Source organism: Dermacentor albipictus, chromosome 1, assembly GCF_038994185.2.
Source record: "Dermacentor albipictus isolate Rhodes 1998 colony chromosome 1, USDA_Dalb.pri_finalv2, whole genome shotgun sequence".
NCBI classification, from domain to species: Eukaryota; Metazoa; Arthropoda; class Arachnida; order Ixodida; family Ixodidae; genus Dermacentor; species Dermacentor albipictus.
In genome coordinates, this window is record NC_091821.1 from 496,759,243 (window position 1) to 496,774,075 (window position 14,833).

Consider the following 14,833-nt stretch of genomic DNA (forward strand, 5'->3'; position numbering starts at 1 on the left):
CGCAATGTGGACTAGCTAGCGGTCATCACCTGCAATACCACAGGTATACTTGGCGCTAAATCTTTTGGGGTCTGCATTCATTGTATGACTGACGCACATATCGACGTAAGATGAAAATAATAGCTCCTCTACAAGTTGGTTTTCAGTAAAACAGGCAACGTGCCCTCACAATAAAGAAAAGTGCGACAGAGAGGCTGTATTATCACTGAGAATTCTTCACAGCGGAAAACAACCTACATAGAACACCGAAGGCGTAAGAACAAGATACAAGAACACCGAAGGCGTAATAGGCAGCTGCCGTGCTAGGCGAGTCATCTTAAGACGTTTCGTTCAGGCAGAATAATTTTTTGAATATTTATTGGTTGACTGAATTTTTGCCCTAGAAAGAAAAATACAGGAGAGCTTCCATGTACTTTACAAGATAGTGCCACCAGCATTGCTGCGCACGTTTGGATACCCGGTATCCGCGCATTGTTTCTCCTATGCACCACAAGTGATGCATAGGGCAATGTTAGCTATTCCTATACGGAACAGAAAAGCAAAATGTACGGCTAGGTTTCACCATAAAGGTGAAACCTAGCATATTCACCATAAAGGTGAATATGCTATACAGGTTGTTCTTGTTGTGGCATATGTGCTGCGCGTGTTGTACGTTTATTAAAGAGCAACCCCTGGATGTTTTTTTTTACCCTTATATTACTACTTTCAGATGGTGTCAAATGGGATGCAAAAGAGTAACTATTCTATTAAAAAGACTAGCGATGAAATATGTAAATATTGTGGCTGCATATTGACATTCTACAATAACAAAAATCTAGCAAGTTCAGTGGTTGCAAACAGAAAAAATCAAAATATGCAGGCAGGCGCCCGCAGCTATTATGTTATCGATTATGGAGCCTTGCTCGAATGACGCTTCTCCGCCGCCTCGCCATTTGCTGGCATCCCTTGCGGGCCGACACTTAGGCATCTGCATTGAAATGCATCATTAGCAAATCGACATGCACCTCAAATCTAAATGCATCCTAGAAAGTGACACAGACTAGCGAAGAGTCATAGAGGCGGCTGGTCGGCTCCTCGGAAGCGTCCATCTTTGCTCGTGATGCGTTGCGCATGGCGTGCTGTAAACGACGTTCAATCAGGGCGTCTAAGAGGCTGGTGCAGTAATGCAACGACCTTCATGGTTCTCTAATGGCCGGCAGTCATCGCCGGCCGTGCGGCATGCATTAGGAAGCTGCGCAGGCGCCCATGCTATCCCAACGGCTTCTTAAGTAATGGCGGTGGTCAAAGAGGGCCACTTAGACGAGCGACGCCCCAACAACAACTTCAGATTATCCTGCAGCACAGAGTCCGCCTTCGTGTGGCGCGATTTGCTGCGGCTTGCTCGTTTAAGTGTAAACAAACACAAAGTTCTGTTGCTTAAGCGGCGGCTGTTCGCGGAAGCCCTAAGAGTAGACGCTTTGGAATGAATGTTGCGATGTCTTCTGTTTTTCACTGGGTTTAGAGTTGCGGTATCTTCAAGGCAACGATGATTATACCGCAACAAGGAGTCAATGTTTCCGTGTTCTCAAGAAATGACTAGTGCATTTTTCCCCCTTTTGATCACTGAGCTTTATGGCGCAAAACAAAGAAAGAAATTAAAAAGGTGCCGGCACTATTACCTGCTACCGCTTCCTCGCAAGATGTGATTATGTTTGGGTTAAACTATCCGATACACATGAGAATTGGCGTTGATGGAAGAGATTTAAATGTTTAGGCAGCACCGGAATCATTTGAAGGAAACGAATGGAACTTCCTCAGTCTCTAGTACGACTTCTGCGAGCACCTTCTATAGCGTCATACAATGCCTCTAAACTATGTCGTTATACTTGCGTACAACTTTCACTGGCAATGAAAGGATAGGTACAGAGGCTGAGCTTCAGCACGCGTGTTATCTGAACGTGTAGTCTGGCAGTGTTTGACAGCGCTTTCGGTTTCGCAGAACGCACATTGAATCGACGCGTCTTTCACGTGCGACGGTTTTGTGTTTGCCCAGACGCAGAATGGAAAAGCCGCAAAATAAGTCAACTTGAACACTCGATGTTGTGTTTTGTCTTACTTAGTTGCTCTAACTAAAGTGTTTACGTTTTTACTTCTTCATCTTAAAGTACCGCGGATGAAGAAGAAGAAGAAGAAGAACAAAACTTTATTCGTTGAAAGAACTTCGTTGCCCCAAAAACGGGGTAACGCCGTGTGGTCGGGCCCCTATTCCAAGGCACCGCTGGCCCTCGCCATCCTTTCTGCCCTGCGGACGAGCCTGAGCTGATCCCCAAGGGCGGAGCTGGATAGCAATGCCTCCCACCTCGCTCTCGTGTTATTATCTTCTTGTTCTTCTGTGTGAGCTGTGCACTCCCATGTGATGTGGTAGAGCGTTGGTGTGCTCCCACACCACGGGCATATGTCCCTGCATGCTGTTGGGTAGTATATGTGCAATTTATGTAGGTTTATGTATGTGTCTGTTTGGAGTCTGCGTAACGTCGCTGAGTCCATGGCTGAAAGGTTCCTATGCGGGGCTGGGTAGAGCCTTCTCATTTCCCTGTAGTGCTGCAAGATCGCTTGGGAACTTGGATCGATGGGTGTCGGGTCCTCCACCATGTTGCCATGGGCAGCTCGGCAATTAGTAAAACCTCGAGCCACCTCATCTGCATGGAGCTTCCCAGTAACACCCTCGTGTCCCGGGGCCCATGTTATCGTTTGGGTATACCTGACGTCAAGGTCTCTGTTGATTTCGGTAAGTATCCGGCATGCCCTCGCGCTGATCTGTCCCCTCTGATAGTTTCTACATGCGGCCTGGGAATCTGTGACTATTGTTAGTGGAGCATTGCGCTCTATGCCTTCTCGTATAGCTAAGGCGATGGCTATCTCTTCGGCTTCTAAAATGGTTGCTCGGGAAACCGAAGCACAGGCCGTGATTTTCCCTTTACGGTTTCGACAACTGCCACCATGTTCTTTGCGTTGGCCCGATATGGTGAAGCATCCGTGAATCGTGCAGTGTCCGAGTATTTTGTCGTTTTGTCTATGTATTCTGCTCGAGCTTTTCTCCTTCCTGCGTGTAATGTCGGATCCATGTTTTGTGGTATTGGTGATACCCCATACAAATCTCTAATATGGCAGGGTAGACCTTTGGCGTTTTGGTGTATTTGTATGCATCCTCCAAGGCCGACTCTTAGGAGAAGAGCTCTGCCGACTGTCGTTTGCGCCAATCGACTCCTCTGCGCTATGAGTTGGGCCTCAACCAGCTCATGAAATGTATTGTGGAAGCCGAGGGCTAGAAGCTTCTCATTTGAAGTGTTGCGTGGCAACCTCAGGGCTGTCTTATATGCCATCCGTATTATTGTATCAGCCTTTTCTTCTTCCTCCCTGTTCATGGTATGGTAAGGAAGGGAGTACATTAGTCTGCTGATGACCAGGCTTTTCACCAGTCGGAGGGTGTCCTGTTCCCCCATTCCTGTCCGATTATGAGCCACACGGGCTATCATCCGGTTAATTTGTTGCGTTGTTTTTCTGATCGTGTTTAAAGTGTGTAAACATCTGGCATTAGATTGCAGCCACATCCCCAACACTCTTACTATTGACCTCTCAGGAATAATTTTCCCATCCAGCCTGATCTCGAGTTTGAGTCTCGGGTCAGTTCTTTGTTTTTTTGTTTTTGTGAGGCGAATTAGTTCCGACTTCTCCGCAGAGCACTGCAGTCCTCTTTGTTGCGTATAGTTTTCTATTATATTGGCTGCCCATTGGAGCTTTTCCTCCTTCTCTCCCAAGTTGCCCTTGGTTATCCATATCGTTATATCATCCACGTATAGGGAATGGTGGACGTCGGGGATTTCTTGGAGTTTTTTAGCTAGTCCAATCATGGCTATGTTGAAGAGTGTAGGCGAAATCACCGCACCCTGTGGCGTTCCTTTGTTGGGAGGATGGATGACTTCAGATTCATCATTTCCTACTTTTATAACTGCTGTTCTCTGGTTGAGGAAGCTTCGGATGTACTGGTACGTCCTTTGACCGCAGCTGGTCTCTGCAAGTCCATCCAGTATCCCTTTGTGACTTACGTTGTCGAAGGCCCCTTTTATGTCGACAGCCATGACAATGTGTTCTCCGGCCTTGGGGACGTTCGTTAAGACTTCCTCCTTTAAAAGCAGGAGTATGTCCTGTGTTGACAGATGTGGTCTGAAGCCAAACATGGTATCAGGCATTAAGTTGTTTTCTTCAAGGTGACGTTGGAGTCTAGTGTTTACTAATCTTTCGAACACCTTTCCTAGGCATGATGTAAGAGAGATGGGCCTAAGGTTGTCTAAAGTAAATTTCTTCCCTGGTTTTGGAATCATGATTATCACAGCATGTTTCCATTGCTGTGGTATCGTTCCTTTGACCCAATGATCATTTATAAAGTTCGTAAGGGCTGTTATGGCTTCATCATTCATGTTTCTAATCATGGCATTTGATATTTGGTCTGCCCCTGCCGCTGTGTTCCGTTTTGTACTGGCGATTGCTGCTTTAACTTCTGCTACCGTGAAGAGTTCATCCATTTCTGGGTTTGGGTGTCCGATGTAATCAGCTTGGTATGGGGGTATCGGGGCTTTGTTACCGAAGCATTTTCTATGGACTGCCTGTAGGAGTTCTTCTTTTGTGCCTGGGTACGAGTGTAGCAATCGCTCCAAGTTCTTTTGTCCTTCGCGTCTGGTTTTGAGCGGGTCGATCATTCCTCTGAGGATGTTCCACGTTTTTGCCGTCCCTAGGGTTCCATTAAGTGATCCACAGAAGCGTTCCCAGTTGGCTGTTGTAAGTTGATTAGCATATTCCTCGGCCTTCTGGGTTATTTCTTTGATTTTCATTTTGAGTTTGCGGTTGCATTTCTGTCGCTTCCATCTTTTGGTCAGGCTTCGTCTTGCATCCCACAGATGCAATAGGTGAGGGTCCACTTCAGGTGTTTTGTCTGTCCTGGTGATGGTTTTGGTATGTTTCTGCTTTATATTTCGTATGCATTCGCACCAATTATCTGAATCATTTATGTCCGTGGTATGTTCTTTAAGTGATTCTCTGTACGCCCGCCAGTCTGTTATTTTAGCTGTACCTATTTGTTTGCGGATTTGAGCTGTGCGGATTGTGGTGCTTATAATGCAATGGTCACTGCCTAGATTTTCGAGGGTGTTGAACCACTCCGCATTTGGACAATTTTTGGTTATTGTTAAGTCCGGACTTGTGTCTGCGGAGATACTATTCCCTGTTCTTTTTGGCATTGCAGGGTCTGTTAGAAGTGTCATGCCGAGCGCTTCTATTTGTCCCATGATATTTTTGCCTTTATTGTTCTGGGTTGGATACCCCCAGCATGAGTGCCTGGCATTAAAATCCCCAACTATCACTAGAGGTCTCCCCTTCGCCATTTTTGCGGCCTCTTGAAATAGTTTGTCGAACGTTGCTCTTTTCTGACTCGGCGGGCTGTAGACATTAATTATGAAGGCACTCTTTCCTCTGGTGCCTTTATATGTGATTTCGGTTATTATATGCGGAATGTCCGTTCCTTCTATGGATTTGTGACATATTGCCGTTACTTTCTTGTCCACCAATGTTGCGACCTTCCAGTTTTCACCTTCGGTATTGAAGGTTTCGTATCCCTGTAATTTTGGGTTTGTTCCGGCTTCTTGCAATGCAATGATAGCTGGTGATCTGTTTTGTGTCATCACCAGCTGCGACAGTTGTCCCATTTTACGCCGGAACCCGCGGCAGTTCCACTGCCATATTTCGCACTCTTCGGAAGCGTGCTTTTGATGTTTAGGCATTGTGTGTCGCCTGGGTCATGGCCGACAAGCCTGGCCTGTTGTATACATTCTCTGCCTTTTCTCTTATGCTGCTGCCTGTGGCATGTTTTCTCAGTGCTTTCGTAAATTCTATTTGTTGTGCCTGGATTTTCTTGTCCAGAGCTTCTAGTTTTTGATCTACCTGAATCATCACCTGCTCAACGATTGTGGGTATAACTTCTTTTATGGTTTCTTTCAACATCGACAAGGTAATTACGGTGTCGCCTTCTAAATTCGGTAGTTTTTGTCCTTTCTGTCCTGTCTGAACTGGTTTAGGTTCTCGTTGTGGTTGCTGCATTTGTTGCTTTTTCAATTGCCTATTTTCTCTTTCTAGGTCTCCTATTCGCACTCGCATGAGCTCTAGTTTGCGTTCTAGGCGTGTGAGTTGTGTTGTTTGGTGTGGGGGTTGGGAGGCGATTGCAGCCCAGCTCACCTTGTTTTTGCCTTCTTTGTTCACAGTCTTCTTGCTCTTCTGCTGTTGTTTTGTTGTTTGGCCCCTCTCTTGGCCACTGTCCCTGGAGTTGGAGCGGTCTCGGGAGCTGGACCTGGATCGGGAACTGGATCGGGACCTGGAACGGGCCCCATCTGGTGATGCAGAGTCCTCACGGTCCGTGCTGAACCAGCGTCTCTTGAGGATGCCGTTGGCTTGTGGTCGGCGTAGACGTTGCGACAGTGGTGGCCTGCCCCTTTGGGGGACCCGTTTGAGTTTCTTGGTGCACTCCGATGCCGCCGTGGGATGAGCCCCCCCGCACAGGGCACACTCTGGATCACAGGTGTGGTCCTCAGGAGGGTCCCTTAGCCAACAATTGCTGCACGCCTTTGCCGTGGGCGTTGGACAAACGTCCGTTCTATGTCCCTTACTTTTACACAGTTTGCAGTATTGTCTTGTGGGCTGATAAGGCACACATGGCATTTCGCCACCGTAATAGTAGACGAAGCGTGGCACTATCGGTCCATCGAACGTTATCACTGCGGTTTCAGACTTGCCGAGCATCTGGGCTTGGACGATTGTCACTCCTTGAGTGCGCACTCGGAGATGACTTAAAAGTTCCTCTTCTGGGGTTTCGCGTTCCAGTCCGTGTACCACTCCTTTAAGGTACCCTTCAGGGGTGGTTATGTAGGTGTTCATCGGATGTTTAGTGCCATTGAGCTCTAGTGTTTTGATCTTCACGATCTTCTCCGCCACTTGTTCGTATGGGGTACTTACAATGATTATGTTTGACCCGTTGCGGAGGCAAAGCAAAAATTTATCGCTCCTGCAGGTCGCCGGGTCGCCGCTTGCACGCTCTATCGCTCGCGCAACTTCGTAGATTTTAAGTTCTTTTACAACTAGCCCTGGCTTGGGACGCATGATAATTTTCATGTCATTTCTGGGCAGCGGCGCCGCGCGCGTTCGCCGTCGGGCTCTTATAGACGCTACGCCGCGTTTAGCTCGCTCTCCTGCAGGCGCCCTGGCAATGCAGCTGCTGTTGCCCTCACCGTCGCCTCGAGCTCCGCTGTCATCAGTGGCTGCTCGCAATTGTTTTCTTAAACCTTTTCGTTCTCGCAAAGATAGTGCAAGTTGCCACTGACCGTTCTTGGCTTCGTCGTCTTCCCTTGCTGTGTCTTTCTCCTCGTTGTCGTCGGCGTCGCTGTTTGATTCCCCCTGTGTCACCTCGTCAGGCGAGAGGAAGTCCTCTTCAGCGTCGGCCGCAGATCCCGCGGTTTCGATGGCTTGGTCATCCGTGTCCATGGTGTCCTGGGCTGTTTCCGGGTCGTTGTCCGTTGGAAGTTGGGCCGTGGCGGCGCTACGCTTGGGCCGGGAGCTGACTGCCGGGGATCCGCGCTCCGCTACGCCGTTAGGCTTAGCGTGGCGGGCCGGCATGCTCGGGTGGTGGTCTTATCTTCTTGGAAGAAACCGCGGATGAAAATTGGGACATTTTTTTCGGAAGCGCTCTTACGTGTGTGCGCTTTGCCTTCGTAGCTTTGGGCATCCCGCCCAAAGCTACGGTCCTCGCGCAGAAAGTGTGATTGGTGTAAACCAACCACACAAAGTTTACCGGCGCTAAAATCAGACACGATGCGACAACATTAACGGAGTGTAAAGGCCCAACTTCAGCACGATGAAGTACCAGGTGAAAATATAAAGCTATGACCACACCATAGCACCACAACTGGTGCAAGAGGCAAGCTTAAGATGGGTAGCATAAAGGTTAACATCAAGGGTGCAAGGAAGAATAAGTTCCATTGTGCGAAAGGTATAAAATTTGGATGTTTAATTATGAACCGCTCCTACAACACTCAGAGGTGGCTCCACCACGCACAGCCACCTATCGCGTCCCCCTTAACGTCAGGAGAATATGAAGATGGTATGCACAATACTCTGCACAATCTTCAGGATTGGCCTATATTTTCAGACTACACAATTTGCGGGATTGGTCCCCGAAACCGACGGCAAACACGCATGCCTTCAACGAAGAAGTGGGGTAATTCACAAAGCAAATCGTTGTTTCTAACAATATCGAGAGATTTGGGCCAAAAATTGAGTTGGCTGCCCACTCTTAGCGCCGCTGAGCTACCAGTCACCGTGTTCCTAATCAGTAGCCTAGTTGTTGATTTGCCTGCATAAGTTTACTCAAGGTATACCATAACTAAGTAAATCAGTCCATAAGCTGTGTAGGTCACCTAGTATACTTTCTCATTTAATGCCCTTACACTATCATCTGCTCTTCGTGTTAGATATTGATTTCAGAGAAGCATAGTTTAAAGGGCGTGTCGGTAGAATCGTATTTATCAAAGAACCATTACTGTATTTGGCTTATTCAACCAGCTATTCGACGCAAATCAACAGCAGTACCTTTTCCTAACACTTTTCGAGTACATTAGAAAATGTTCCAAGTGCCATTCGAAATATGGCTCAGCTGCAAGCCGGCATCGAACAACCCAACCGTCTGTATGCAATAATTATCTACGTGATGACTAGAGTTTCCAGAAGGAATGCATATTAGATAACGTGCATGCAAAACCTTAGCCACATGTAACACCTGTCCAAGTCGAACCGCAAGTAACTGTATGAAACACCTGTACGAAACATTCGTAGACACACTATGTGTCTGGTGTGGCTTGATCGGCAGCTCCATGGTGAGCTCCATCGCGATCTCCACCACGCGAAAGCTCTCCATACCAGCATGTGATTTCTGTTACACACGATAAGAAAAAAATAATACAAGGTCTCTTAAGGTCTCTCTGGAGGGGTGAATGGCGAAGGCCTACTCTTCCTCCTCTTATCATTCGCCTCTGTCTTTTTGCATCTTCTCCTTCTCTTCTTTCTTTTAGTAATTACTGCTCCCTACTAAGCATTGTAGTCATTTGTAATCAATTGTGGTCATTAGAAGCCGTCGTTAGACATGTCGGTCATATTTAAGTCATCAGTAGTCATTACTAGTCATTACTGGTCATGATTAGGCATTTTTAGTCATTTCTAATCAGTTGCACACGTTATATTTTGGTGCTAGCCATGCTGGTCATTTCGTAGTCATTAGTAGTCATTACATGTCAGTATTATTCATTACTGGTCACTACTAAGCATATAATTCATTTATAATAATTTCTAGTCGTTACCAGTTGTCATTAAACATATTTGTCATTTCATAGTCATTACTAGTCATTACAAGTCATTTTAGTTATTGTTAGTTATTACTGCTTACTAGTGAGCAGTTTTAGTCATCTGTAATCACTTTTGGTCATTACAAGCGGTCGTTAGACATACTGGTAATTTTGTAGTCAGTATTGGTCATTAAAAGTCATGAATAGTCATTTTAGTCATTACTACCCATTACTAGACATCCTTAGTCATTTTTGGTCAATTGCGGTCATTACAAGCCGTCGTTAGACATATTGGTCATATCGGAGCCATTACAAGTCATTAGTAGTCATCATTAGTCAGTAGCAGTCATTATTAACCTATACCGATCTCTATTCTAACGTTATCATTCACTTGCTATCACTATCAACCATTTTTCATTATTTAATCTGTGTTTAATCTGTCTTCATATGGCGTGATGGTATTTCGGCGGACACTCCGGCGGTCAGGTCTCATGACACAAACTTCACCATGAGCCTAGAAAGGCTTTCGCGCTAAGATATCGATCCGCATTCAGAAAACATCGACTGCAGAAGAGCGTGTCTTCATTAGCCGGCGCTCGAGTGCGTGTCACTCAAAAATGCAGTCAGCGTAATAACAACATTGTTGACGTGGCGATTACCAATCACTGAGCGGCAGTTGCATGGAAGTTATTGGAATACCTGGTCGTCTAAATTATTGTAACATAGCCTAAGAAATAACTATATGTTTTCAAATGGAGTCTCAAACCTAGCTTTGATGCATTTGCAGCGAAGGGAATAATTTAAATATGTAGGTTTACTATGAAATTGTTTGTCTGGAGGACAGCAACAGAATTCTTGGTTGTTTCACCAGAAAAAACCACTTAGTCTTTCTATTCGTTTGCCCTGCTGAAACACTGCGCTTAAGCAAAAGACGAAAGAAAGCTGTCAGGAAGGCGACTGTATCATACCAAGAATGGCGGTGAAGGAATTTAGCGGTGTAGCGTTAAGTTTTTAATTACGGAAAGGGCCCCATTTCATCCACAGGACTTGTGCTGGTGCACATGGTAATGTGCAGCAACCGCTACTTAGAACGTTCTAAGTTTCTTCTGACATCATAAATTCTATAAACTTTCTCCAGATTTGTTGTTATTCCATTTCGAAGAACGCAGAAGCGCACTGCATTTTAGGAGCTTTCCAGAAACTTCGTTATAAACTTGTGAAAGCAGGCTTGCGAAAACAAACCACCATCCCGGCACGTCGGCAGCGCCCTCAGAACTGATGAGGCTCAGCGCCATCGCGATGGTGCAACATCTGCGCCATAATTGAGAGTGGCTGTCAGTGCGCTCGCGGCGAACCGCAGCGTGCTCATTTCGCATTCCTCGAATTCCTATAGTTCGATTAACGGGAAGCGCCCATGCCATCCGTAATTATGCAGGAACGCATCACAGAGGCTGCCATTTTCTTCCCATCGGTGGCTGATCGGTTGCGTGACACAGGTGCAGGCTTTGAAAGATGAATCGCCAGCGCTTTGGCGGTGGTTCTTGGCAAGTAGATACAGCTTAGCTTTTTTTATTAGAGCTTTTATTGTTAGGATTGTGTTTTTCTTTGCTTGCGGTACGTGGTATAATGAACGTTTAATAGTATGCAACATATTTTTACGCACTGCTTCCGCGCACTGATGCACGCATCCTGCCTAGCATGGAATAATGCGCCGGACAGACGCTTAAGACGACGATCAGAGTAGCGCTCGTGTTGTTGTTCTGCCATCTACCCTGCAGCCGTCTCTCTCTGTATATATTTTGTAAATACAGTTTCCTATCCCTTTTGGCTACTCTCATCTCCATGGAATTTTGGTGAGGGGTGCCGCGTACCCACACGGTACAACGGAGCTCCGCAGCGGCCGACGCTTGGCTCTCTCCGCGATGGGGGAAGAGCGGTCGCCGCCCACTGAGGCGACTGTAACGACAACGACCGTCCTTGCTCAGCTAAAAGACCCAGTCGCGTTCTGCGGGACTGCCAATGTCGACATAAAGGACTGGCTGCCCCTGTACGAGTGTGCAAGTAAGAACAGTCACTGGGATAAGACGATCATGTTGGCAAACATTATTTTACCTCAAAGAAACAGTGAAGGTGTGGTTTGAGGATAAGGAAGACGAAATAGGGAGCTGGGATGCATGTAAGGAAAAGATGCATTCCTTGTTCGGCAAGTGCTCAGGTAGAAAGGCAGCAGCAAAGAAGGAGCTGGCATCTCGTGCGCAGACAGCGACAGAGTCATACCTGACTTAAATGGAGGACGTGCTTGCCCTTTGCCGCCAAGCCGACAACGGCATTACGAATCCAGAGAGAGTGGGCCACGAGTTAAAAGGCATAGCAGATGACGCCATCAATCTGCTAATCTGCAAAGACTGCGACACCGTCGATGCCATCATCCCAGAGTGCAGGCACTTTGAGGCCGCCAAAAGTCGACGCATTGTCCATCATTCCACTCGACTTCCGAAAACGGCAGCAACGTGGTCATGCGAAGATATACCTGAGCCACCGGCGCAGCTCACCGTAGAATACGTGAAGATCATTCGACGTGAACTTGAAGCTGTGCCTCCTGCTTCTACGTGCGACCGTACCTGTGACCATAGCTCCAAGATGGTGCCACTAGTCCAAGCGGTCGTTCATCAGGAGCTCTCCAATGCTGACCTGAACTCTGTGTGCGTCACAGCTCCTTACCAGCTGATTGACTGCCGCCTCTCACTTTCGCACGCTCAAAGTCAAAGGTCGCCGTTCTGTACTCGCAATCCAGCCGAGTGGAGGACTGCTGATGACCTTCCCATTTGCTTCAATTGCCAGCATATTGCACACATGGCCCGCCATCGTAATAGCCGGTGGTATTGGTATCAGGCGCCATATGCATACAACCGTCGCCCCGACATGGATCGTGGCCGGTTTCAGCCCTACCGCGAGCCTACCCAAAGCACCGGCGACGACGCCCTCTCCATGCCGTATCGTTGTTCACCATCCCCACGCGGTCACCAGTCCCGTTCGTCGTTGTCTCGTCGCCAATCATCTCGCTCGCCCCAATTACGCCGCCCTACGTCGCCGATTGAACGACTCCCTCGGGAAATTTAGACGATGCCGCTCCCTGAGGTGATGCTGCATCGACAACTCGCCTGCCAAATCCATCGATCACACTGCAGGCCAGAAGGAACCTGATAGACGTTAAACGGGATGACGCACATGTTGTTGCTCTGGTGGATACTGAGGCTCAGATATCAGTAATGAATTCGGAGCTTCGTCGCCGCTATAAGATCCTTACACCAGCCAAAGTACCGTTCATTCGTGTCGCCGATGGCGGAACGTTTCGCGTGCTAGGGATGTGCTTCGCTCGAATAAGCGTTGCTGACCGATCCACAAGCGTACTACTTGCCGTGCACGAGAAATGCTCCCGTGAACTCATTCTCGGTATGGATTTTATGTCTGCCTATTCAGTCCTTATTGACTGTGGGATGAGCTTGTTTCAGCTAAACCTAGCGTGCTACAATGACGTTCCTACTTCACCCCAGCCGTGCTTGTGCTCCATGAATTACGTTCGTCTATCTCCTCAAGTCGTTATATATGTGAATTTGAGGTCTTCTTCTTTTCCCATTGCAGACGGTGAGTACGTCTTGACTCTGATCGTTGACGTTTTCTTCGCCAAAAACATCGCTCCTCCTCAGACCTTTATTAGAGTCGCGGATAATCAAACGTCTCTACCCATATTGAACTTTATTTAGCTGGTGCACGCTACTTATCCCAGGCGGCATGACTCTAGCCCAAATCTCTTCTATCCAGTGTGCCATTTCTACATTCGTCACCGATGCTTCTTTGTCCTCTGCCTCTTCCCCTTCCTAGCACAATCTCGTCGATGGTTATATTGATAATATGATAGCGTCTGACCTTCTTCTTGTTTAGACAGCCGATATGCACCGCATATTGCAGTCATAACGCGACATCTTTGACTTTAATGACCGTCCTTTGGAGGGACATCTGTGGTCACTGATAAGATCAATACTGGGGACGCCAGCCCAATCACACAGCGTGTCCTATGCCGAGTGAGAAGTGATACAGCGTGACGTCGACAAGATTCTCTCCAAGGATGTCATTGAAACTTAATTCAGTCCATGGGCATCCCCAGCCTCATAGTCAACAAGAAAGATGGCAGCTGGTGCTTCTGCGTCGTCTACCGCCACTTAATCAAAGTAATGCGCAAGGATGCCTACCCTCTGCCCCGGATCGATCACGCTCTCGACTGTCTACACAGCTCTGCCTACTTCTCTTCTATGGACCTGAGGTCAGGATACTGGCAGATATCCATCGATGATGAAGACCGTGAAAAGACCGCATTTGTTACGTCCGATGGGCTTTACCAGTTTAAGGTAATGCCCTTTGGACTGTGTAATGGCCCCGCCTCATTTGAAAGAATGATGGACTCCCTCCTTCGTGGATACAAATGGTCAACATGTCTCTGTTACTTCGACGCTGTCATCGCCTGCTCACCGGTATTTCAAAGCCACCTTAGCCGCTTGTCGGCAGTTCTTGAAGTTTTCCGGCAAGCAGGCCTTCAGCTCTACTCTGCCCAATGCCGTTTTGGTCGCCACGAAATCATTGTGCTTGGCCACCTTGGAAGTGCTGAAGCTGTGCAACCTGACCCAGAAAAAATTCGCGTTGTCTAAGACTTCCCTATACCACGTTCTAATAAAGACGTTTCGAGCTTTGTTCGCATGTTCTCATATTTTCGACGTTTTGTTAAGAACTTCACCGACGTTGCCCGTACAGTCACGCCACTCATGAATGAGGAAATGTCATTTTTGGAGTGTCCTGAAGAGGCCACTCCGTTTAACACGCTCACGACTTTGCTTACGTCACCACCCATCTTGGCCAATTTTGACCCTTCAGCCCCCACTGAACTTCGCCCCAACCCTGGTGGACATGGCATCGGCGCTTTTCTCGCCCAGCAGCCACAAGGACGAGATCAAGTCATCACCTATGCCAGTCGCCTTCTTTCTTCTTTAGAGTGCCAATTCTCGATCACTGGGTGCGAGTGCCTCGCACAAGTTTCGGCAGTCGGCAAGGTTCAACCACACTTGTTCTGCCGCATCTTTTCAGTCATCACAGACCACCATACGCTTTGCTGGTTGTGTTCCCTCAAGGATACGACTGGGCGACTTGGTCACTGGGCACTGAAACTGCAAGAATACAGCTTTGACATCACTTGCAAGTCTGGCAGAATGCACGATGATGCGGACAGCCTTTCCCGTCATCCAGTGGATCCTTCCGAATTGTTAGCGCACCATTCGGACGGACGCCTGTGTTTTCGCAATATCCGATTTAACCGACATACGCAGCGAACAGCTCCGCAATGCCAATTTACGGTTAATTATCCACTG

The 14,833-nt window shown here is 47.6% G+C and overlaps 2 protein-coding genes across 9 annotated transcripts in view; both read right to left on the bottom strand.

The window, feature by feature from the left end:
* Nucleotides 1-14,833, bottom strand: part of LOC135908811 (uncharacterized) — a 683,451-nt gene that overhangs the window by 410,896 nt on the left and 257,722 nt on the right. The window lies entirely within an intron of this gene.
* LOC139054580 (luc7-like protein 3) lies at nt 1,023-7,695 on the bottom strand. Its single transcript, XM_070531775.1, has 3 exons — nt 7,404-7,695; nt 6,265-6,593; nt 1,023-1,118 (listed from the first exon to the last, which is right to left on the bottom strand). Exons 1-3 carry the CDS (start codon nt 7,693-7,695, stop codon nt 1,023-1,025), a joined length of 717 nt encoding a protein of 238 aa, XP_070387876.1.

Bases quoted from the DNA above. Each gene is read 5' to 3' on its own strand.
- LOC139054580 (XM_070531775.1), bottom strand. From the start codon at position 7,695: ATGCCGGCCCGCCACGCTAAGCCTAACGGCGTAGCGGAGCGCGGATCC. The intron at 6,594-7,403 runs GTCAGTGGCAAC...CCTGTGATCCAG, and splicing joins AGACGACGAAGCCAAGAACG to AGTGTGCCCTGTGCGGGGGG. The intron at 1,119-6,264 runs GTGAGCTGGGCT...CGTCGTTTACAG, and splicing joins ACAAAGAAGGCAAAAACAAG to CACGCCATGCGCAACGCATC.